Genomic DNA, 24,771 nt, shown 5'->3' with positions numbered 1-24,771 from the left:
GTAGTCTCTCTGTGATGACCTTCTTCCAGTTCTTCTCCACATTGCAGATAGAATGACTTCAAATGAAAATTAAATCATTTTGCTCCACTACCTACAATTGTTGAAAAGGTTCCACTACAAGGCCTTTCATAATCCATACCTTGGTAACCTCTCCAGATTCATTCTCTTGCCAGACACCAACTCCCCACTGTCTGCAATGTGGGTACCTCGCCTTTTAGTTGTGCAAATGTATTACACTCTTTTGACTCTCAACCTCTCACTCGGCCTGGAACACCCTTTCTGCTTCTTCCATTCTGTCCAGGTGACACCTGCGCATCTTGGAAATCTCAGTTTAGACATGACCTTCTCTGGGAAGTCTTACCAGAGACTTTGTTCCTTTGGTTATCCATTTCTGCATTATTCTTCTTTCCTTCTCTTTCAGAGTATCCCTCTCAGACTACACAATTCCATACCTCGCGTTCAGGCATTCACGCACTTGGTGTCACCTGCTGTTCAAGACACTGCAAAGAGAGCAGAAATGAGGCCAAAGTCTTAGCAGTTTTAAAGCTTTCATTTTCAAGACCAAAACACTCCCTTCACGCAGCACGCACCTCCAGATACCACTCCAGTAATTCACCCATTTTAATTATACGATTCGCCAAGTTTGGGTCAATTTGCTAAGTTACACAACCAACATCATAATCCAATTTTAGAACATTTTTGTCACCCCACAAGGCCCCTCAGGCCAGTTTACAGTCAATCCCTATTCCTGTGGTTCCCTTATTTATTTATTTCTTTTAAGATTTTATTTATTTACTTGAGAGAGAGAGAGCAAGCAAGAGAGCACAAGCAGAGGGAGCAGCAGAGGGAGGAGGAGAAGCAGGCTTACTGCTGAGCAGGGAGCCTGATGTGGGGCTCGATCCCAGAACCCCAGGTCCACGACCTGAGGCAAAGGCAGCTGCTTAACCAACTGAGCCACCCAGGCACCCCTGGTTCCCTTATTTTTAACTCCTGTTGGAAAATATCCGGAGCCCCTGTGGCTTTGGTTAGAGACAATAAAAGCACACAGGGAATTTTAAGGTTAGAAATTTTGTGTGGGATTTCCATGGACTCCTAGAGTCAAGAGGAAAATAGATGTGCTTTGTGGAAACAACTCTTTTCCATCCTTTCCCACAAGGATTTCAGAGTCTGTGTCATGTAAGGCCCTGCCAGCTCGCTTCCTATAATTTTGGTGTCATCTCCTACAGTTTCTTGATGTTTCATCAACTTAGCCATTACAGTCTCAGGACCTTAGGCAGGTCTTTCTCTGAGACCAATTTACATTATAGACCAATAACCCAGCTCTGAAGCAAGAAATTTCTAGTACTTTATACTTGAGCAGTTTGTTCCAGATCTAAGTAATCATTTGCCGAGGACAGTAATGAAAAGCAGTTTTGGGATGCCTGGGTGGCTAAGTTGGTTAAGCTCAGGTCTTGGTCTCGTGGTCATGAGTTTAAGCCCTGCATTGGGGTCCATGCTCAGTGTAGAACCCACATTAAAAAAAAAAAAATCTAAAGGACTTATATGAATGGTAAATAGCTAAAACTTAATAGCCAAAAATACTAAAACAAAAATACCATAAAGTTTAGATAAATGTCTTATTTTTCATACTACCCAGATTATTAATCTCTAAATTTTTTATTGTACATAACTATTAAGTGATGGGAGTAGGGGTAGGGGAGAGCACAGATTCAATTTATACACAAATAGGTAATTTCTGTAGATGTACTATTGTTCCACTGTATACACAAACTAAATTTTGAATGAAATAAAGATTAAAAATATACTTAAAAATAATTACAAGATTATCATTCTCAGTTTATCTTTTAGGAATGAGAAGGAAGTAGCATCCCTCTGCCCAACAAGGCCTTATTCTTCACTTTTCTAACATATCCTAGTTAACAAAATCTATTTTATTAGATCAAGAGATTAATCTGAAATATTTTCTTAAATTGGTCTTCTTAGATATTTCAATGTTGAAGTGTCATGGTTCTTAACTATTAATGTTTGCTTTATTTATGACTGATGTTCTAAAATAGAATTTACTTTGTTTTCATATTAAGTGATTATGATAGTCTTGCCACACTTTTATGCAGTCACTGTCTTTCCCTGCTCCGTTTATCTGAAATAGGTCACTTCTGGGGCACCTGGTTGGCTCAGTGGGTTACGCATCTGTCTTTGGCTCAGATCTCATAGTTCTGGGATTGAGTCCCATATCGGGCTTCTTGCTCAGTGGCGAGTCTGCTTCTCTCTCTGCCTGCTGCTTCCCCTGCTTGTGCTCTCTTTCTCTCTCCTGTCAAATTAAAAAAAAAAAAAATCACTTTTATCCCTTCTTAAAAGTCCTTTGAGGAGAGGAAATGAGATTCTGGTGGAAACAAAGTCTAACTTAGAACATAATAGAGACCACTTGTAAACTTTGTGATTTGGACAAGTTACTTAAGCTCTGTGGACACCTGGCTAGCTCAGTCAGTAGAGCATGCAACTCTTGGTCTAAGGGTCGTGAGTTCTAGTCCCACACTGAGCATAGAAATTACTTAGTAAAAGCTCTCTGCACACTCCATTTCCTCTTCCGTAAAATGGGGATTAGGTAGTACTGCGTCATAGGATTGCCTTGAGAGCACATCTGCACATGAGTACATGGCGAGCACTATGATAACACTTGTTAAGTAATATTAAATATATTTGGTTGAATCCAAGTACAGTTTAGGAATGGTTTTAAATTCATGTTTTTTCATTGTAAATATATCTATATGCATATTTATTAAGTACCATTAACACTTTGATGGTTTATTTGGCTACTTTTATGAAGATATTGCAAAACAAAAATGTTAAGCCTACTATTTAGAGTGCACATATAGATTTTTAACATTTTATTTATTTGAGAGAGAGAGAGTGCACAAGCTAGTCGGGGTTGGAGGGGTGGTACAGATGGATCCAAGGGACAGGCAGACTCCATGCTGAGCACAGAGCCCGATGTGGGGCTAGATCTCACAGCCCTGAGATCATGACCTGAGTCCAAATTAAGAGTCAGATGCTTAAACAATTGAGCCACCCAAGTGCCCCCCATATGTTCTTTTTTTAAAAAATGAAGGTGTTGACTAGTTTATTGAGGAAAGCAGAAATAATTCTTAGATTTATAATGAAGTAGACTTCATTATACTTTATGCTTATCTAATGTTTCCATGTACTTTATGCTTTCTAATGTTTTCTCATTACTTTCATATTTGTGTTTCAGGGATCTCTGGGGATAACTTTTTCCTATCTCCAAGGTATTTTTTTGATAGTACTGTATCTCTACATTTGAGGGATTTTATTGACATTTGAGACAAACAGTAGATACACTAAATATTTTATTGAAATTCCGGCTTATTTTGAACATACCAAAATATTCCTTTTTTTTTTAAATGGTTTTTCCAGGTTTCTAGTAGGTTTTTTTTTTTTTTTTTTTTAAGATTTTATTTATTTGTTAAAGAGAGAGTATAAGCAGGAGGAGCAGCAGGCAGAGTGGAAAGCAGACTCCCCGCTGAGCAGAGAGGCTGATATGGGACTCCATCCCAGGACCCTGGGATCATAACCTGAGCCGAAGGCATGTGCTTCACCAACTGAGCCACACAGGCATCCCTCTAGTAGTTTATTAATATGATTTCTGATTATTATATCTTTTTAAAAATTTTTTTATTTAAATTCAGTTTAGATAACATACAGTGTAAAATTGGTTTCAGGGGTAGAATTTAGTGATTCATCAGTTGCTTCTAACACCCAGTACTCATTACATCAAGTGCCCTCCTTAATGCCCATCACCCAATTATCTGATCCTCCCACCCCCATCCCTTCCAGCAGCCTTCAGTTTGTTTCCCATAGTTAAGAGTCTCTTATGGTTTGCCTCCCTCTCTGTTTTCATCTTACTTCATTTTTCATTCCCTTCCCTTATGTTCATCTGTCTTGTTTCTTGAATTCCCTATTTGAGTGAAATCATATAGTATTTGTCTTTCTCTGACTTACTTCCCTTAGCATACTACCCTCTAGTTCCATCTGTGTTGTTGCAAATGGAAAGGTTTCATTCTTTAATGGCTATGTAATAGTCCATTATACACACACACACACACACACACACACACCATCTCTTCTTTATTCATTCACCTGTCAGTGGGTCAGTGGACATCTGGACTCTTTCCATAGTTTGGCTATTGTGGACATCGCTGCTATAAACATTGGGTGCAGATGCCTCTTCGGATCACTGTTTTTGTATCCTTTGGATAAATACCTAGTAGTGCAATTGCTGGGTCATAGGGTCTGATTATTATATCTTCATGTGGAATTTAAAGGAGGGTTCTGCACTTTTTTTTTTTTAAGATTTTATTCATTTATTTGACAGAGAGAGATCACAAGTAGGCAGAGAGGCAGGTAAGGGGGAAGGGGAAGCAGGCTCCCCGCTGTGCAGAGAGCCCAGTGCAGGTCTCAATCCCATGGCCCAGAGATCATGACCTGAGCTGAAGGCAGAGGCTTTAAAACCCACTGAGCCACCCAGGCGCCCCTGGTTCTGCACTTTAAAATGAGATGCTTTGTTTGTGATTTCCTTTACTGAGCACTGTATATATATCTTATTTTTACTGCAGGTTACCTTGTCTATGAATTTGACAAGTTTTGGTTTGAAGAAAAGCCAGAAAGCATTATGTATTTCAACATGTATAGAGAGAAGTTTCATGAAAAGATTAAAGGACTCTTACTGGATTGTAATGTATCACTAACTTTAAAGATATGATTCCTCCATATTATCTTCTATTTCTACCACATTTTGCACACACAACAGAATTTATATGTTGTAATAGAAATTATCTGATCAATTACACTCATTATATATAATTTCCTACTAAAATATTTCAGAAATTCTATTTAAGAAAGCTAGTGGACAATCAGTGTATGTTTACAGTCATTTATACACTGTCCTCCAAAGGTACCTTATCCTTCCAAAGATCCCTACTGTAGAGGCCTGCAAACTACAGTTTGGAACTTGGGACTTAGCCCATTTAGTGTAAAAGTATAAATCAGGTATTTGTATTAAATTGGTTGATTAAAATGTGTAAAAACCAGTGTTCATTTTTATGTATTGTTAACTATCAAGTCCATCTCTTTTCAGAGCTCTTTTCAGATTTTTCGTGTCTTAGTTTGGGAACAATTGTTTTTTATTTCCTTTGTCTTGTTTTCTCCCTAGGTTAATTAACAGGAAGAGTAGCTCTTCAAGGCTTTCTTTCTTTCTTTGAAGCATCTCAATCACATTCCTAATGTTGCTTCATTAGTAGCAGAAAGCAGAGCTATGTCAGACAAGATCAAGAAACAGGGCCTCTTTTTGGTTCCTTTCATTAGCATAATTGCTAATGAGAGAATGATAGTATTGGTGACTAGCTTTTTTGTTTTTAAATACCATACTTGAAAATATCACAGTGGTATTTTAAAGCTTAAAGGCATTTTCTCATCTTCAGTATTTGCTTTTCAGTCTGTTATAGGAAAGAACTATAGTTAGTGCTCACTGTGAGGGTCTTTTATGAGGCTTCTCTGGCTGTGAGTGTTTATGAAAAGAGATGTATTTGCTAAGAAAATCTTGACTGTATTCAGAGGACAGTGGCTTACTTTCCATAAAGCTGTCTTTGAACCGAAACAAAAGGAAAACCTAAAGCTTCTTAAAAATATCCGTGAAACATGGTTGGTTTATTTTACTCACTGTTAACTGTTCCTTCTTTTTGCTTTGCCTGCATAGTGTTTCTGGATAATGGCGTACGGACTTTATGGGTGTTCTTTGAGTTGATGGTCTGTGGGATTCTAAAGTAGCCTGAGGATGATGACTGTGCATTTCGTATAGCTTTATTCTCCTCAAATCTCAGGAGGGCATCAAGTGCTGTCAAGGATTATATAGTGAGGAAATTCTAACGGGAATAATTTCTTCCTTGTGTGTTTTAGAAATCTGTACTCCTAGCAAAACTAAGAGTTTAAAGATAAGTTTGTCTGATTACTAAGTTCTCAAATCCTACAGAAAGCAGCCTGTTAGAGACATCATTTAAACATGATGAGAGTTGGTGGATCTCTTAATGTGAATATCAAGTGTTTCAGGACTGACGCCTGTGGTATAGCAAGACCTGAGACTTGCAGTATTTGTTCCTGTCTGTTGACAGTCCTCTCTGTAAACTTGCCAGAGAGAAAAGCGATGAAAAATACCTGAGCGGGAAATAACAGATGCGGTTTTGTATGGCACATACATTGAGAGCACAGCGTTAAAACTATTATTCTCAAAAAAAAAAAACAAAAAAAAAAACCAAACCTCCCCCCCCAAAAAACCTATTATTTTCTCAACAGGATAAAACTTTTAAAAATTGGATTCATTTTATTATAGTCATGGTGGTCTAGCATCTCAGTATCACAGGGATTTAAAGATTGGCTTCTTGTAGGAGACTTCTCAACCTTGGGATTATCTTTCTTTTATTTTGTTATTTTTATTATAACAAATAATAATTTGTTATATTATTGTTATAATTGTGCTTTATTATCCAGGTCTAGAGTTCTAGGAGATGTAGGAAAATCCTGGTAAAGGTCAGGTGCTAACCATTAAAGTTTTAAGTGTTTACTCTTACATGGAAAGCAATTCTGTTTAATTTCCAAGCTGAAAATACTTACCTTAATATTTTGATCTTTCAATAGCTGAGGTCTTGAACTGATTTAAACCTTTGTCAATACGCTTAATAAAGAATGATCCAACTGTGGAAGGGGAAACTTTTTAAGCAAGTTTTTCCCCTTCAAGTATTTCCCTATTCAAGGAAATAGCTTGAATGTTTTAAAAAGAATGTCATCAGAAAATTTGGTCAATAATATGTTCTTTAAGTCATCTCTATTTGTACAATATAGATATTGTCCTGTTTTTGCTTAAAATAATCAGTAACCATTTCAGAAATTCTGTAGTGAATTGGTCTAAAAGCTACCAATAAATTGTAACGTTTGATAGTCTGGAAGCCAAGCTAAGTGTCACCACTTGTAAATTAGAATGTAATATAGTGACATACATGAAAAGAAAAAACATAATTGTGTCTACCTTCCTACTTTTCCTTGCTTTCGACCTATGTATGTTAGAATTTTATGTAGTCTTAAAAATCCATATTTAGAATCCTGCCTGTTTCTATAATAATGAATGAAATATCAAAGTAGTGATAGAATTGAAGTAGCAGGAAAATTATGTTTGCTTTAGCATCAGAAAAGTGAATCAATGTGGAAATGAATTTTTGTATGTGCCAGATCAAAGAGAGTGTGCCAGTGACAAGAATAGTGTAAACACAGTTATACTGGTTGTAGTTCAAGTATGTTCTGAAAGACAATCTTTAAGGAAATAGGAGAAATCAGGGGATATCAATATATCAGTGAACCTAGACCCGCCTCTCTTTGTATATACTTATGGTGGTAGAGTTAGATATAAAATCATTGTCTTACTGGCACCAGTTAGAAAACAAAATCTTTTTCTTGAAAACGCCCATCCTGTATTTTTTTTTCCTCTCTTAACAACTGTTTGGATTTGTATGTATTTTTCTATCTGAAATTTATGTGTAGTCTTCATTTTTATTCCAGCATTAATAATTGTTTATATTACTGTTTCTCCCCTTAGCATTCAGTGAAATTGAACTTGATCAAAGATTGCTCAAAGGAGCAGCATTACACGAGTGAAAAGTGGAATGCTCATTGCCAGAGCAGGAAATATTACACACTATCATGGCACAGAAGAAAAGAGGTTTGGCTTGGAGAGCAATAATGGTTATTATCTTCCTTGAAGTAATGATTGGGGGCCAGCAGCTATTTTCTCAGGATAAATGGTCCACTCAACTTCTCTATGAATAAGTCTGGGGAGGCTTACTTTCCATTTTCACATTTAGGAACTTCTCCACACAGGCAGATTGTTAACGAAGATTAATGGACTTTAAACATCTGAGAGAAATCATGACTGAGCTTGTTTTGCTTTGTTTTGTTTTCTGGCTTCAGCTTTTGACAAGAAAAAAATTAAATGTACTTCAGCTAAGACCCAACTATTATAGGGGAATTCTTTTTTTTTTTTCCCAATTATAGGGCAGTTCTGTGTTTCTGTTAATGTATTTAAAAAATGAGCAGCAGCTTTCCCTGGGGGGAAAAGTGCGGGTTGGCAAGTTAAAGAAATAGATTTTTGTCTACTTTGGATAAAACAATTAACTTCTTATGTAAAAGCAATAGTTGAAATGTGATGTTATTTTGTTCGGAATGTTGTGAACAAATTAAAACAAAAGTGTCAAAATTGTTATAAGCCTTTCTGTAATCCTTCCATCTCTTCCCTTCCTCCCCATCCCTAATTTAAGTCACTTATTTCCATGAAATAGTGCCTTTCTTATTTAATCCTTTAATCATCTTGATTTATCAGAATATACAGAAAATTTTTATTTTTATGACTTTAACTCATCCACTAACTACCTATTTAAGATGTTACTGGATAACAATAGTTGGTTATAAGACCAGAAAAGAAGCTACCACTCCCATCTCCCATTCTTAGAAAGGATGGTAATAATTCATACTGCACTGTAGTATGTTTTACTTAATATTGCAGTGTATCTTAGATATATTTTTATATTAATACATAGCTTCCTTATTCTATTTATGTACAGCTGCAGAGCATTCTTCTGTGTGTGTATGTGTGTGTGTCTGTCTGTCTATCTTATTTTAAGCTAAACAAACATATACCACATATGTCACTGCTTGGATACAGCAAAAGCAGTACTTATTGAAGTTAGTATTAATAATAGCTTTAAATGTATACATTGAAAAAAGAATGGCTGAAAATTAAAGACAAAGTAATCATCTCAAGGAGTTTGGCAAAGAACAAAATAAGCCTAAAGAAAATGAAGAAGGAAATACTAAAGGCAAGAGCTCAGATGTGTGGAGTAGAAATATATACCATAGAATCAACAAAAGTAAAAAGCTGTTGCTTGAAAAGACTAGTAATACTGATAAACCATGGTGAGATAAGGAAAAGCAAATAATGATATCAAGAATTAAATATGAAACATCACTACGGATCCTGCAAACCTGAAAATATATTAAGGATCACCTCAAAAATTTGAAACTTTAGATGAAATATAAACATTTCTAGAAAAATATACTTATCAAAACAAAACTGTATAAGAAGAAATAGAGAAGCAGAAAGTCCTACCACTATTAGTGGATTCAGGAGTTAAAAATCTTTCCATTAAAAAAACCTACAATTTCCCTGTACCCCTGACAAAAATAATACATTATATGTTAATTAAACAAAAAACACCCACAGTTCCACACTGATAAGTTAACACATTTAAGAATAAAATAATGACAGTTTCACAATCTCTTCTACATAATGAAGGGTAGACATAATGAAACTTCATAGTGTTAGTGACTCAAATCCAACAAGAACAGAATGAAAAAGAAGAATTATATGCCAATGTCATTTTAGATGTTGTAATGCTAAATAAAATAGAAACCTACTGAAGTCCAGAAATAAATATATTAAATAATAATGAGCTACATATAGATACGTTGTTTTAATGTGTGATCAATTGCAGCTCAGGTTAATTCCCAAAATAAAATTAATGAAATTTACCACATTAACATTTGAAAACCACATAATCTTAAAAGTTGCAGAAAAAGAATTTGGTAAAAATTCAACATCCATTCATGTTAAAAACTTAACAAATAAGAAATACGGGTTACCTTAATTTTATCAATTATATCTATAAAATAAACACTAACCAATATATTTAATGGTAAAACATCAGGATCAGAATTAAGAAAGGGTGTTACCACTTGTATCTGTTTTTGCCACAATAACAACACATAACAACCAATCACACAAAAATCTTAGTGGCTACAAAAAAACATTCCCTCCTCACTCATGGGTAGGCTAACCAGGCAGCTTTGCTAATCTCAGCTGGGCTCAGTGGGTCTTAAACACAGGTCATGTTTTTTGGCTTCTGTCATCTCGATGTGATCTACTCATCTGGGACCAGTGGGCTACCTGAGGTATGCTCTTTTTTTTTTTTTTTTTTTAAGATTTCATTTATTTATTTGACAGAAATCACAAGTAGATGGAGAGGCAGGCAGAGAGAGAGAGGAGGAAGCAGGCTCCCCGCTGAGCAGAGAGCCCGATGTGGGACTCGATCCCAGGACCCTGAGATCATGACCTGAGCCGAAGGCAGCGGCTTAACCCACTGAGCCACCCAGGCGCCCCTGAGGTATGCTCTTTAATGGTGCAGCAGAAACACAAGAAGTCCAATGGTTCACAGGTATTTCAAGCCTTTGCTCACATCATGTCCACTCACATTCCCTTGGTTGTATAGCAAATCACATGGTCAAGTCCAACATCCATGGAACAGGAACATGTATTCTATTAGGAAGGGCTAAAGAGTGAACATTTGATGAATAATCTAAATTGTCACAGTACATCTATTCAAAATTGTGCTAGAGTTCTGCCTAGTGCCATAAAACAAGTGGATGGAATGAAAGAAAAGTTAGTCATAAATGATCTAAATGTGTACATAGAAAATCCAAGAGAATTGATCCAATATCAAGGGTAGAAAAGGAATTTCTGATCAGTTGTCAAGGGTGATCATTTATGAAGGGTGAGGGACTCTGGCTAAACCTATCCAGTCCGATTCTTGTTAAATTGGGCTCTTAAAGACATGCCTATGGAGTATTTAGTAGAAAAAGGCAGCTCAGAGAAGCCTGACTATAGTTTGATCAAGGGACAGTATCTTGTCACTACAGCCTACTTCCTGACTGCAAAGAAACGAACTTTTATGTTTTCTTCTGTGTTTGACAGAAACATGCTACTCCAAGGTTATGGTTTGTCTGTGGATTCCTCCAGAATCAGACCTTGAATAAGGATTTGTCATTCATTTGGGCGGTGATCCCAGGAAACACTGGTAAAGGAGTGAGGGGACTGAAGTCATCCCATAAAGGGTTTTGTATTAAGCAAAATAACACTGTGTAACTGGATTTTGAGTCCTTGGGTGAGGGCCAGGGGACTAAAGTATTTATACACCGACTCCCATCAGTTACTGGCCAAGGGCGGCTCCCAGGAGGTGTGTTCTTTCCTGTTCTTCGAGCGTGCCATGCGCAGGCGCACAGGGATGGCTCTGCTGGCCGGAAGACCCTAGACAGATGCGGAAAGGACCACAGGAAGTGAGGCGCGCATGCGCTAGAGTGGTGAGCTCAAAGAGACAGGTGAGGGATACTGCAGACCTCTGCTACAAGACCATTTTACAGTTAACAGCAGGGGAAATAAGCACCAGGGAAACCTCATAAAGTCAAGGGGGAAAAACACAACAGTAGATAGAATGCGGAGCTGATGAAAACAAATAGAATGACACCTTCCTCCATTCTTCGGTTTTGGCTCAAAACAAGCCTGGGTTTTGTCTTACACTTCTTTTCTAATCTCTTGTTTATTCTTTCCCTATTTCTTCTGCACTCAGTTTGTGGGCATAAGAAAAAGGTTCCTACAGGTGTTAATGATGAATTTAGCTTGGCTGGAAAGATGCCAAGAAGATTTGTTTTTATCTCACTAGGAATCCCAGACTATTCTGCTGTCTCACCCAAGGTACCTTCTGCCTCAAAAATTCTGCACTTCTGACACAGATATCATGATTGTAATAACAATATGCCCAAAAGACTATAGTGTCTTAGATTAGAGGTTGTTATAAATGCCATAAAACACAGACTCCCAAAATTAGAAATCTGTACCAATTACATTCAAAGTACGTTTATGCTTGTTGATTCTAAAGACCTTCACTTGCTAGAAGTGCACCGCAAATTTTACATTCAGAGATAGACCCCGAATGGCAAACATTCAAAGGTACTGGGAATACTTTACTGAATATATTAACTGACAACTGGGTTAATAAAAGGAAACAGCATTTTCTTGATAACTGTTCATCATTAAGTATTTATAAACATAAAATGCAGCCGTTTTCCTTTCTTGTGAACTTGAACTATAATGAAAACATGTTAAATTTCTTCATATTCAATCGTAAGGCTCCCACCCTCTCAAAACAGCCAATCAAATGAAGTCACTTATTTGCACCTTGCATGAGCCAAGGTGCATGCTGAGAATTTTGCTTTCTCCTTCCTGAGACACTGAGAATAAGAGTCACAGGAAATAAACACCCATTTTTCTTTGAAAAGTCCAAAACTCTTTATCAGAACTCCTTTATCTTTTTAGGGTGAAATAAGGGGAAATAGGTGTTTTATTTTCATTTTTGATTTTAGTTATCCGGTCAGCAAAGGTTCCCCCTGGTGTGTTACCGCCTTTTCCTGAAGGTGATTATGTGGCACAGTCCACGGTCCGCCCTGACTTCATCAGTTCTCGCTTCAGCTGTTCGAAGCACACAAACATGATGACGTTCCAGGATCCGAATCGCAAGAAGGAAGGTACAAATCTAGAAGAGGGCATGTCATCATTCTCTTGAGTTTGTTGGAATTCTTAAAGCTATTATCACACAGTTTCTGCTTCTCATTGCACCACTCTCCTCAAATAAAGACATTTAAAATGACCTATTCCTCCCCTTTCCAGCGATGCCTAAGATAATGTTTTATGTAGCCATCTAATACTGCTTCAGAACCGCAAAACCCCGAATGATCACATCTATCCAAATACATAAACGGCTTTCCTTCCCACCACACCAAATCTTGTGTCCTTTCTGAAGGGGCATTTTCCATAACTCTCTTTTTTTGAGGAGCAAGGAAATTCTTGCTATCTTTTGCTCTGCTTTCTGAATGGGAGGTAGGAATCTGTTGAAAGAGGAAGAGGAGAAAGCCAAGAAAAATCAATGAGTAAGTGGACCATTTTCTAAAGAGAAGAAATTAGTGCTGTCCCAATCTTGGCAATTCTTGGCCTTAGACCGTTAAGGACGTCAAGGACCGTCAAGGTACTTTTCTTCTTTTTTTGTGGGGGGGGGAGGTTTGGGTGGTTTGTTTTCTGTTTTTTTGTTTGTTTGTTTGTTTGTTTTGTTTTGTTTTGTTATGCTGTCAAACTGTGCAAACCAAATGATTGATTTTGAATGCCTGTTTGCAGCAATAAAGACATTCAGAGAGAAAAAGACGTCATCAGTTAACTCTGTTTTGGATAGATTTTTTAAAAGAGATCTGGCCTATAAAAATCATGCCCCTAAGGTTTTGGTTAACTTAAGGTCTCAATACATTTCTCCTGACTCCTGGATTTGTGTGTGTGTGTGTGTGTGTGTGTTTGTGTGTGTTTTAATTGTGGTACATTGTTCATTAGTTTGCCATTTTAACCATTTTAAGTGTATAATTCAGTAGCATTAAGTGCATTCACATTGGGAGCAACCGTCACCACTACCCCTCTCCAGAACCTTCTGATCATCTCTAACTGAAACTGTACATATTAAACAATAATTCCCAGGCACCTGGGTGGCTCAGTCAGTTAAGCATCTGTCTTCAGCTCAGGTCATGATCTCAGGGTCCTGGGATCAAGTCCAGTGTCAGGCTCCCTGCTCAGTAGGGGAGCCTAATTCTCCCTCTCCCTCTGCCCCTCCCCAGCCCCACTCATGCTCCCATGCTCTCTAATAAATGAATAAAACCTAACAAACAAACAAACAAAAATAATGCCCTACTCCCCCACCTGCCCTCAGCCTCTGGTAATCACCATTCCGCCTCTGTCTGTATGAATCTGACTACTCTAGATACCTCACATAAGTGAAATCATACAATATATGTCCTGTGTCTTGCCCATTTTATTCAGCATAATGTTTTCAGGGTTCATCTTTGCTGCAGCATATATCCCCAAAAGGTTTCAAGTTTGAAAAAAAAGAAAGTATTGTTAAATGGTTAATGGTCAATAACTGAGATATCCATTCTGAATTAATTTTATAATATAACTCATTTGTATTCATATACCATTAGTGCTAATTATGGTGATTTGAAAAGCTTGTGTATAATGTGTATGGTGCATTTATGCTTATTTCATAAAGTTTGAGGCACTGCCTTACAATTTTAAAGGGTTATAGAAATGGCTATATTATCACCAGTTTAATCCTTACAGAGTGCATCCATACAGTAGCTCATACTGTACTTTCTCAGGAAGGTAGTAGTCAATGTAATACTACTTAACAGGAAAAGTGGCCTACTATGCAATACTGGTTTCAAGGTAAGCATTATTATTCAAACCACATCATTTTCTGCATGACTTTGCTAGGTCAGTGGCAATGATTTTTCTCTAGTTTGACTTTAATACAATAAAAATCTGAGTCCATCAAATTAAAACAGTGAAAATTTCAGCAATCACACTACTGGATATTTACCCAAAGAATCCAAGAACACTAAATCAAAGGGATACATATACCCCTATGTTTATAGCAGCATTATTTACAAGAGCCAAGATATGGAAACAGCCCACATGTCTACTGATTGATGAAAATACACATGTACACACACAAACACACACAGTAGAATGCTATTTAGCCATAAAAAAGAATGAAATCTTGCCATTTGCAATGACGCAGGTGGAGCTTGAGAGGAAAACACTATATGAAATAAGTCAGAGAAGACACATACCATATAATTTGACTCATAGGTGGAATTTAAAAAACAAGCAAGAGGTGGGGCACCTGGGTGGCTCAGTGGGTTAAAGCCTCTGCCTTTGACTCAGGTCATGATCTCAGGGTCCTAGGTTCAAGCCCCACATCGGGCTCTCTGCTCAGCAGGGAGCCTGCTTCCCTTCCTCTCTCTCTGCCTTCCTCTCTGCCTACTTGTGATCTCTGTCTGTCAAATAAATAATAAAATCTAAAAAAAAAAAGGGTATTTGGCCTTTAAAAAACAAGCAAGGGGTAATGATGAGAGAGAGAGAGAGATCAAGAAACATACTCTTAACTATAGAGAATAAACTGATGGCTACCAGAGCAGAGGTAGGCAAGGGGGGTGGATTAAATGGCTGATGTGGATTAAGGAGGGCACTTGTGGTGAGTGTTGGGGGATGTATGGAAGTGTGGAATTGCTATATTGGACACCTGAAACTAATACAGCTCTAACTGGAATTAATTAACTGGAATTAAAATTTTAAAAATTTTAAAAATTTAAGAAATTCTCTCTTTTTTTAAGATTGTATTTATTTATTTGACAGAGAGAGAGATCACAAGTAGGCAGAGAGGCAGGCAGGGAGAGGGGGAAGCAGGCTTCCCGCTGAGCAGAGAGCCCAATGCGGGGCTCAGTCGCAGGACCCTGAGATCATGACCTGAGCTGAAGGCAGAGGCTTAACCCACTGAGCCACCCAGGCACCTCTAAAAAATTATTTTAATAGCAAAAATTATTTTAATAGCAAAAATCACATCTTGTTTTTGTAGTCCTCTATTATGATTTCCCTTCACTTTATAGTTCTCTAGTCCTGATCAAGCAAAATCCTGTCCAATTCCCAATAGGCTGGGACCAAGAGAGAGGTCACTGAATTTAAATGAGCCTCTGATCAAGGCTGAGAACATTTTAATATCATAGTTTTCTGGCCCAGAGGAACTGGTGATAGTTATGGCAAAGAAAAATAAACACTAAACATACGGCATAGACTAAGGCTGGTCGACTGTTTAGACGAGACAGCTTCCCAAAGCATACAGATAGCCTGAACATAGCATTACAGACCATTACATATCCTACCCTTTGAAAAAAGCCAGCGGTCCTTCCTTGGTGAACATTGTCATGGCGCAGTTGGGCACACTTGTGTACTGGCCTGGTGGAGAATTAATGAATCGGGTTTTTACCACATCCACTGGCGAGCACAGGACCGTTGTGCAAAATCCGGCGATAAGGGCTGACACAAAGTGGCAGGGTAAGTCATCTAAAAGAGATCAATGAAACAAATCAGCAGCAGACTTTCGGAAGAAGCTTCTAGTTTTTAGTTATCTATCAGATCCTCGGAAACCCGATGATATCAGAAGACCAATGTGGATGTCTCATCAATGAATAAAATATCTCAAGGAAGCTTTCACTTACCCTTACCAAAAAAGATGACAAAGAGTACGTGGCACAGGGGATTGTTAGCGTTTTAGGAAAATATCCTGTGAGTCTGCTCTGTGCCCTAAGGGTATCGCATAATGCCCGAGACATAGGCATCTAATAATTCTTTTGTTGAATTAAAGTCATTGTCCAGGGAGAATTTCAATGTCTCTAGAACCTGTGAGACTGTCTTAGGAACATATCCAATGGTACTACTTTTGGATGAAAACACTGATGGGCTCCTTACCTAACCAGCTCATCTGGATAGAGTATGGGATGTTATGCTATATAAAGAATAAGATGCTAGGGACGCCTGGGTGGCTCAGTTGGTTAAGCAGCTGCCTTAGGCTCAGGTCATGATCCCAGCATCCTGGGATTGAGTCCCACATCGGGTTCCTTGCTCGGCAGGGAGCCTGCTTCTCCCTCTGCCTCTGCCTGCCATTCTGTCTGCCCCCTCTCTCTCTCTGATAAATAAATAAAATCTTTAAAAAAGAAAAAGATGCTAACCAAAGTCCCATATACTAGTATTACATGAGTATAATGCTGATGTACGAATACTGTTACACTTTCTGTTGCAGAAAAAAAATTGGTTGCAGCAAACTTCTAAAAGTTAGTGTTTGGGGGTTTGGGTTTGTTTTTTCTTTTGTTCTGTTTTGTTTGCTTAAAAGTTCTATCTAGTGTTCAAAATTACTTAGTTTTTTCAACTGTTACGATTAAGGGATTCACTACAACATCCCTGGAGAATCTCCAGGATGAAACTGTAAATGTGTAGACCCACAGGTTATGTATCTAAGAGGAAGTTACCTGCCAGGAGTTTGTTTTTCACAAGGCCTTCCTTCATTAGGTCATATGTAACCAGCTCTGTACAATTAATGATGACGTTTCTTGTCAGATTGAGAGTAGTTCCTAGAAAAAAGAAAATGTGTAATAGCTTCATTATACGATAAGGTGCTGACAGGATATATGTGTTCTTTTTAATTTAATTTTATTTATTTCAGAGAGAGCTAGAGTGAGAGTGCACAAGTTGGGGGGAGGGGAAGAGGGAGAGGGACAAGCAGACTCCTCGCTGAGGAGGGAGCCCAATGACAGACTCTATTCCAATCATGACCTGAGCCGAAGGCAGATGCTTAACCGACTGGGCCACCAAGGCACCCCCCAAGATATATGTGTTTTAATAATGATCAGATTCACCTTGAAGTCAATTACCTTTCCAAAGGCCTATCAGGCCTTCTGTTGTCGCTATGACTCTGTAAGCATTGTAAGTCCCGGTGTAGCGAGGTTTGAGACCATGCAGATGGCTCTGTGCTTGAAGTCTGACCTTCACGACCTCTGTGGGTTGCCCGATGAATACTGCCACCCCTCCAGTCGTCAGACCAGCTGAGATCTTGCTTCCTAAACTAGGTGTTGCTATCCGGAGAGAAAAGATACTTATCAAGCAAAAAAGAAAAGAAAAGAAAAAAAATAAAAGACCCAGAGGGCAACTCTATGTCTTTTTTAATTTTAGTGGTTACTATTACTGTATCTCTCTATATCTTTTCTAGTTCCTTAATGCTCGTACATGCTGTGATCATGTACTGAGTATGGGCTAAATCACTTTAGGCCTAGAAACTTCGAAGTTGACTACAGTTAGAAAATAAATAAAGACTTTCAAGTACAAAGAAAATGCAATGCCTATTTAAACTGTGCTTAGTTCTCTTCTATATTTAGCTCTCTTTTCCAGTATTTCCCAACTGGGAGCAGGTACCAGTCACCAATGATGCTTAGCCTTCCTCTTGTCAGTGTAATGTTAATTATAGGGCTTCAGGGTTTTAGGAAAATCCCAAGTGAACAAACGGCTCCCATATGGGATGGCGGTGGTATTAGGCTACAACAGATTACAAAGGAAACAAAAATAAAAAGAAAGAAGTGAAGAAAGTGATTTTTGACCTGAAAATTTAAAAAATTAGCTTAGGTTACTCAAGACAGATATTATTTAATAAACTATAAGTAGTCTTGGATCCATTAAAGTATGGCTCAAGAACATGTACTCATCAAGGACTTTCTCAGTCTGTCTGTTTCTTAATCTGTAAAATAGAGATAATATCTATCTCATACCAGTTATCATGTGAGTTAAAATAATAACAGTATAGCATATAACATACTGTCCTGCATATAGAAAGTACATAAGTTTTTTCATAACCATATGATTGTACTCTTTCCTCCTCACGCTTGTCCAGCAGCTGAGCATACAATAGATAACCATCTTTTAATGGGCAAGATCTGACAATTACAATCCCCTTCACTTGGGGCCACATTCATAATCTTATCTTGTGACACTCATCCTGTCCACCAGTCCCCTTCTCATTTCCCTGTCAAGCCCTTTGAAATAGAGGCTATATTTTCTGTCTTTACTTCTCATGGCCCTTCTTATAGTTCCTCCTCAGCCCTCTATGAGCCAGCTTCCATCTCTGCTACTCGGCCTCCAGTGTTTTGGCAAAGGAAAACCATGGGTTCCTTTTGTTAGTCACATCCATCACATTTCAGTCCCTTCCATGCTAGATCTCTCTGCTCTGTTTGACCCTACTGATGGTTCCACCTGTAACTCTCTGGAGTCTAGCTCAGACATTTCTCCTAAGCTCATGTATTGACTGGATGTTACTTGTTTATACATCTTCAAGTGTCAGCCTTCCCTAAGGTTTACCTTCCCCCAAGACAGCTTTCATGTTCCTGCCCTCCATGAATGGAACCTTTAGCCAAGACCTCAGAGGCCATCACCATCGCTGGCTTTCCCTCATCCTTACTGCCAGCTGCCTACCAAGTTCAGTCAGCTACACTTTCTGAATCTTTCTGATCTCTCTTCTCCTTCCCTATTGCCATTGTAGCCTATCCCAGTTGTTTCTTACTTTCTAACTTACCCCCTTCTGGCCCTTTTTCTATAAATCCTCTAGATATTGCTGCCAAAATGATCTTTCAAAAATATAAATGGTTTGTGACACTTTCCTGCTTAACATTTTTCAATGATTTCCCATCACTGTAAGGACAAAATCTGAACTTCTTAGCATGGTCTGCAAGGTTCCTTGTGATCTGACTCCTTCCTGCCTGGGATTCGCCTCTCCCTCCTTGCCAACAAGTCCTCCCTCTCTGCCCTGTGTGCTCTTGCCACTCCTCTCTGAGCCTCTGTACATGACCTTCACTCTCTTGGAAGGTCTTTCCTCACCACTTTACCTTATTAGGCTTATTGATTCAGACTAACGTCTGAATCAAATCAAGATTCGATTCAGATGTCAGTTCTTCAGGAAAATCTGGCCCAAGCATGCCCCGAGCCTCAGTAAAATATTCCTCTTCCATGTGCCCAACATCCTGTCATTACTTCTAAATGCTCTAAAGAGCATGTGTCATAGTACATAGCCATCTACCAACCTACTCAAAGCTCACAGGTCTTGCCTAGACAGAAATCTATAATCCATGCATTGAACACAGTTTGGGGCACATGGCACCTCAATAAAGCTAACAAAATGCATGGAATTGGCATAACAGAGAATCCTGCTAAGATAGGTCCTATTAATTTAGTATCGAAGTACTCACCAATTGGGCAGGACAATCAATTGTGAAGGAAACTACCAGAATGGGCAGCTTTACATCTTTTGTGATCCCTCTCTTGTTACACGTACAAACAGGACAATGCAGTATTGATCTCAAAGCATCTAGACTTTACTTTGAAACTGTATAGAGTAGACTCATTCCTTGTTTGTATGACTAATATTTATAACTTGTTCCATAAAGTTATGTAATCCTAAAGTGACTTTTTTTTTTTTAAAGAAAAACAGACTGCCACCACCAGTGCCTCATTTGGATGTGTCTGGAGTCTCGGGATCTTGACTACACTACATACTCCTACTAATGGACCTTGAGAGCTTGTTTGGAAGTTTCTAGCAGGGGAATGCAGCTACTCCTATACCCTTGACTCAAGAATGGTCTTCCTGTATCGGGGAAGGTCATCCTCTTTGATCAAGGGTTCAGCTTTGGGAGGGACACACACAGAGCAGTGAGAGGGGAAAGGGACACCCGTCTAGCCAGCCGGATCAATGGGGTGACAGATGTCGCAGCCCGATCGCCCTCGCATCCATCCTCAAGTTACTTAAAGCAGAAATGATGAACTTTGCCCACGTAGTCACTTAACATATTCATTTTTGTCTGCTCCATAAGAAAGTGACTCTGATACATGCTAGCTGGGTGATCTTGATGTTACTTAACTTTTCTGATCCTCAGTTTCCTTTCCTGACTGTGGGGATAACACTTTGTATCTCACAACTCTGTTGGATTAAATGATGCCCAGAATCACATGGAGGGGGCAGGGCAGTGAAGTGGTTGAGAGACAGGTTAGCTGCCAGACTCCTGGGTTTGAACTGGTGCTCTGCCCCTTTCCAACTATGTGACCTTGGGCAAGTTCTAAAACTTCTCTGTGCCTCAGTTTCCCCTCTTATTAAAGGATACAAATAATAGTATATTTCCAGCAGTGATGTATCTGAGGCATTTAGAATAGAGTCCAGCTCATAGTGTGGCCTCAAATAAATGCTGACTAAACTGACAGGAATTCTTGGAGAGCAATGAGGAACTCCTTTCCCTGTCCTCTCAGCTCTCCTCATGAGGTCTGGTTTTCTGCCCTTCAAACCAAGGTTTTCAAATCTGTGCCTGCCAAAAATTTCCAGGAAGCTTGTGAAAACATCCATCTCCTGGTCCCAACCTGAGCAGTTCAGATTCAGGGAACAGGGAACAGGGCAGTCCTCAGCACTTGGATTTTCAACACGCTCCTCAGATGTTGTTGTGAGACTTCACCGTTTGGGGAACCTCGAATTACCCCTTACTCTCCAGCCCATCTGTCTTCTCCAGGTGGATATCCAAATTATGCCCCAAACTTCCATGACCGATCAGGTGATTTTTATAAGTATAAATCGGCATCTGAAAAACTGATTTTGCACATTTCCTTTTCTTTCTACGAACAGTGAGTATCAAGCTAATATTGGATGTCTGCTTGCCAGTTTGTTATGAAGACCACTACCCCGCATGTAACATTTGCTTGAACAGAGCTGGGCCCAGGGCATGTCTCTGGCTGTCTGCCCCTCCCAGGGATGCTCATTGCTTACTTTCTTTTCCTGTGCTGAAGAACTCCTGGACGGTGTCGTAGAGGCCGATCCGAAGAGAAGCAAAGCTTATTTGTCTCTGGAGACCAGCAGGCAGCCCACTATAGAGTTTCACTGGCCCTTCTGTTTTTGCCAGAGTGGTGATTGTTCCCAGGACACCTTTATACCTGATGGCTCTGGAGGTCTGGCGTTCACCTTGGATCTGGAAATGAGAAAGGTACAGGTCAGAGGGAAGTGAAAACTGAGTGAGGAGGTCCTAACTGGTGAGGAAAAAACAAAGACTGGCAACAGGCTGTCCTCTGTGGAGAAACCTGCAGCCAAGATTTTTCCCACTGTTTTCCTGCTCCCAGTTCCCTTTCCCTTCTCAGTAACATCTCCTCTAGATATCTCTATATCTCTCTAGGTACATATACGGAGAGAGGTTAGCTACAATGCCCATTTTGAACATTCCCACTTTCCCTGTACAAATCCTTCAGAACCTGCAAGCAGCTGATGGGAAGATGCCCCCACCAAAGTAAGGAAGGCAAAGAACTTGACATGGAGACTTGGGAAAGGCTGACAGTCTTAGCTCTTAGAACACATAGTGCGCCCTAACTCTGGGGGCTCTGGCAGTGGTCATGGTCAATCGATCTTCTGGGGCTTCTTGTGGTTCTTCAGTTAATCTCAGGTAAGTTCCAGTTCCCCACCCTAACGCATCCAGTTCCGTGACAAGCCCACACTTTTAAGGCGGCCACCGGCCCCACCTGCGGAGTGGTTAAACCAAAGCCATTCCCAAAAGGGCGCACAGAATAGGTGTCCCCCCTCTGCCCTGAGACACCTCCCCAGCCTCATCTCACTCGCTACCTGGAGCCGGACTTTGACGGTGTCCAGCGGGAACGTGATGGCATCCGCCACACAGGCCGCCACGCCAGCGGAGAAGATCTTGACCGTCATCGTCGGGGGCACGTCCAAGGCTGTGGGGCCCACCATCTTCGCTCAAATTGCGGAGCGACGAGCGGGCGCAAGGACTGATGGACTCGGGCCGCCACAAGGTGGAATTTCCCGGACAGCAAACCGGCTTCTGACTTGACTTCGGGGGAGGGGGTGCGCGGGCAGCGGCTACACTGGAGCTGAGCCGGGCCGCGCCTCCCGCCTTCGCGCCCTAGTGCCAGGAGGACCCAGGACGCGCAGGCTGGCTGCGCCCGTGCGCCCTGCCCGCGCCGGGTGACTTATATAGCTGGCCGCTCCCGGGCTGCGGCTCGTCGAGTCTCCACGGACCCGGGCCTGGGAGCTGGCCAGGGCGTGCCAGGTCCCTCCCACGTGCAACCTTGCCGCGCGCCTGGGGAGCCGCTCCCAGCGCTAGAGTCTTCGCGGCGCACTTGACCGTCTGCGCCTGGCGTGTCCGAGGGAGGGCGCACCGCAGCAGCCGCCCACCGCCACCCCGAGCCTGGCTGCGTGCCCTTGGCTGGGGCAGCCTGACAAGAGCGGTCTCTCGGTCTCTCGGGGATCCTGGTAAAAGGTCCTGCCGAGCTGGAGCTCTTTCAAGAGAGAAAGGTGCGCCCTTTTTATTCCTCTGACTCCCCTGGAACCTTGCAGGCATCTTCTCAGCTTCCTTTTCTCTCCTATTAACTTTCTGCTTTCCAACCACCAAATCCAGACCCGGAAAATTCCCAGGCAGAAACCAAGATCACTCACAACTTTTAAAAGACATAAAGTGTTTCGTTTGAACACTTTTTGTAAGAGGAAGTCGAATGAGATCATTGACATACTAGAAAGCAAATAGTAAATTGCTAAAGTGCTCTAAAATGTGAGCTATAACTTGCTCCTTTTGTTTTTTTTTCTTCCCTTCCTTTCCCTTCTCTTCTTTTCCCTATTCTTCCCTTCCCTTCCCCTCCCTTTTCTTAGGAGAGTGTGTTGGAAAAGACATTGGCAGGTTCCTTCGCAGCAGATGTGTAGCTCTGAGGCTTCCCTTCAGTGGGAAGTCATCTTTACTCCCACTTTTTGCTTCCTTCTGGGTAAAATGTGTATCCAGAGACATCCCCAGGTGTGAAATCTACTGCTAACTTACCTATATTGATAAATTAAATATTGCAAAGTGTGTTTTTTGTGGAAGGAGGAGCTTTTCCTATTTCTGTCCTTGTGCAAAGATTTATTGTGAGCATTCATTTATTCTTTTGGTTGAAGAGCAGGGAAAATGAGACTCAACCCCCCTAGAGAATAATTTCCAAATACTCTGTGAGAACAGGTTGTAGGTACTGTGCACCTGTTCAAGAAGCCATTTCTAGGGGATGTTGGAGGTATGTCGAGGAAGTCAACTGTAAAGGTAGGATGGGCTCTGGAGAAACAGAGAGAAGACGACAGTGGGTTTTCTCCTCTGCAAACACTTGTTGAAATAAAGAGCAATTGAGGCAAGTAAGTGGTATGTATAAAGGCAGGAATTTGGGGAAAGCAGGGCGAATATATGGGAATGTGATCTGTTGGCCTGCCTGAGACACTGGATGATGGGGAAGGAGAGAGGATAAGAAGTTGGTAAAAGATGAGACCTTAGAAGTCCACTGAGGCCAGCTTGAGGGTTGACCTTGAACATCTGCTCCAAATGTGAATTCATGTTATCACCACCTTATGCATGGACAGTACTTTACAGACCGTAAAGTGTTCTCACATAAATGTCGTATTTAATACGGTAGACAACACATCTTTATGAACGATTGGGTAGAAAGTCAAAAATTTTTCAGAGATGACTCTAAGTTTAAGAACATGGGTAGTAGCTTCAGGGATGGTGACAGCTGATTGTCATGAGAGTGTAAGAAGAGGTGACTTTAGGGGCAAGAAGTTGAGATCAGCCTTTAGAGTCTTGGAATTCTTGGAAGAGAAGGGTATTTCTTACAGGTAAGTAGTTACCATAGAGAACGTTACATAACATGATAAAGGAGCAAGAAATCAGGGAGGGAGGCATTTGGGAGTAAGTAAGATGGATGTGATGAAAGAGGGTACACTTTAAACAGGACTGAGAACAGCAGGACTAGGTCACGAGTCAAAATGTAGGGATAATAGGGATACCCAGAGTTCTGGTCTGGGAAGAATGGCCTTCAAAGGTAAAATTATAGTGTATTGAGTCATGGAACCATGGTATTTGAGAAAACAATTTAAGGAAGGGTGGGGTCTTGACTAGCATGAAGTTTAGAAATGTCAAAGGAGGACAAAAATGAAGAAAAGCCTGTAGGCTTTGGCTCTAAGGCTATTGGTCATCTTAGGGAGTACACAGGAGTGGAGTCATTTGGTTGAGTCTGATGGTTAAGTAGAGATTGCAAATGTTTGATATGGGGAGACTAGATGTAAAAGGAGTGAGGGCATTTTTCCCAGCTAATTCTAGTGAACAGCTACTATCAACTGGTTAGTCCTCAACCCACAACCCAACCCTAACCTAAATTGTTCACGATGTTCCATTTGTAGTAGTTTTAAAGCATAATCACCAATTTCTCCCACCAAAGGGTGAGGGTCCATGGCTCTTCCCTCTTGTATCTGGGCAGGCTTGTGAATGCTTGGACCAACAGAATGAGATGGAACTGATTCTCTGTGGTTCTGAGGCTGGATCATAAAAGCCCTTTCAGCTTCTTAGTCCCTTGGA

At 40.2% G+C, this 24,771-nt stretch overlaps 2 protein-coding genes across 9 annotated transcripts in view; one reads left to right on the top strand and one right to left on the bottom strand.

Annotated features, from left to right (window-relative positions):
* The window catches only part of ELMOD2 (ELMO domain containing 2), a 41,313-nt gene extending 21,433 nt beyond the window's left edge, over nt 1-19,880 (top strand). For 3 of the 6 annotated variants that reach the window (XM_044268038.1, XM_044268039.1, XM_044268043.1), the window contains 2 exons: nt 4,635-4,751; nt 7,661-8,321. In XM_044268038.1, the coding sequence (XP_044123973.1) occupies nt 4,635-4,751; nt 7,661-7,719 (176 nt within the window). In that variant the 3' untranslated portion in view covers nt 7,720-8,321. Of the gene's footprint in view, nt 1-4,634; nt 8,322-19,842 lie in introns of those variants that run through there. The other 3 variants (XM_044268044.1, XM_044268041.1, XM_044268040.1) reach the window with 3 other exon arrangements.
* UCP1 (uncoupling protein 1) lies at nt 12,330-22,133 on the bottom strand. Of its 3 annotated transcripts, XM_044268045.1 has the most exons (6): nt 22,008-22,133; nt 21,168-21,366; nt 17,251-17,451; nt 16,849-16,950; nt 15,706-15,886; nt 12,330-12,482 (listed from the first exon to the last, which is right to left on the bottom strand). In XM_044268045.1, exons 1-6 carry the CDS (start codon nt 22,131-22,133, stop codon nt 12,368-12,370), a joined length of 924 nt encoding a protein of 307 aa, XP_044123980.1. In that variant the 3' UTR covers nt 12,330-12,367. The 3 variants fall into 3 exon arrangements, with proteins under 3 accessions (XP_044123980.1, XP_044123981.1, XP_044123982.1); XM_044268046.1 differs by lacking the exon at nt 16,849-16,950; XM_044268047.1 differs by lacking the exon at nt 17,251-17,451.
* Between the last annotated feature and the right edge of the window lie 2,638 nt (nt 22,134-24,771).

Source organism: Neovison vison, chromosome 11 (assembly GCF_020171115.1).
Source record: "Neovison vison isolate M4711 chromosome 11, ASM_NN_V1, whole genome shotgun sequence".
NCBI lineage: Eukaryota > Metazoa > Chordata > Mammalia > Carnivora > Mustelidae > Neogale > Neogale vison.
The sequence above is the reverse complement of the archived record's forward strand: the minus strand, read 5'-3'. Positions and strand labels throughout refer to the sequence as shown.

Excerpts from the sequence above, each read along its gene's own strand:
- UCP1 (XM_044268045.1), bottom strand. The coding sequence starts at position 22,133 with ATGGTGGGCCCCACAGCCTTGGACGTGCCCCCGACGATGACGGTCAAG. Across the intron at positions 16,951-17,250 it reads CCTGATAGGCCTTTGGAAAG|GAACTACTCTCAATCTGACA; the intron begins GTAATTGACTTC and ends TCTTTTTTCTAG. Across the intron at positions 15,887-16,848 it reads GAAAAACAAACTCCTGGCAG|ATGACTTACCCTGCCACTTT; the intron begins GTAACTTCCTCT and ends GATCTCTTTTAG.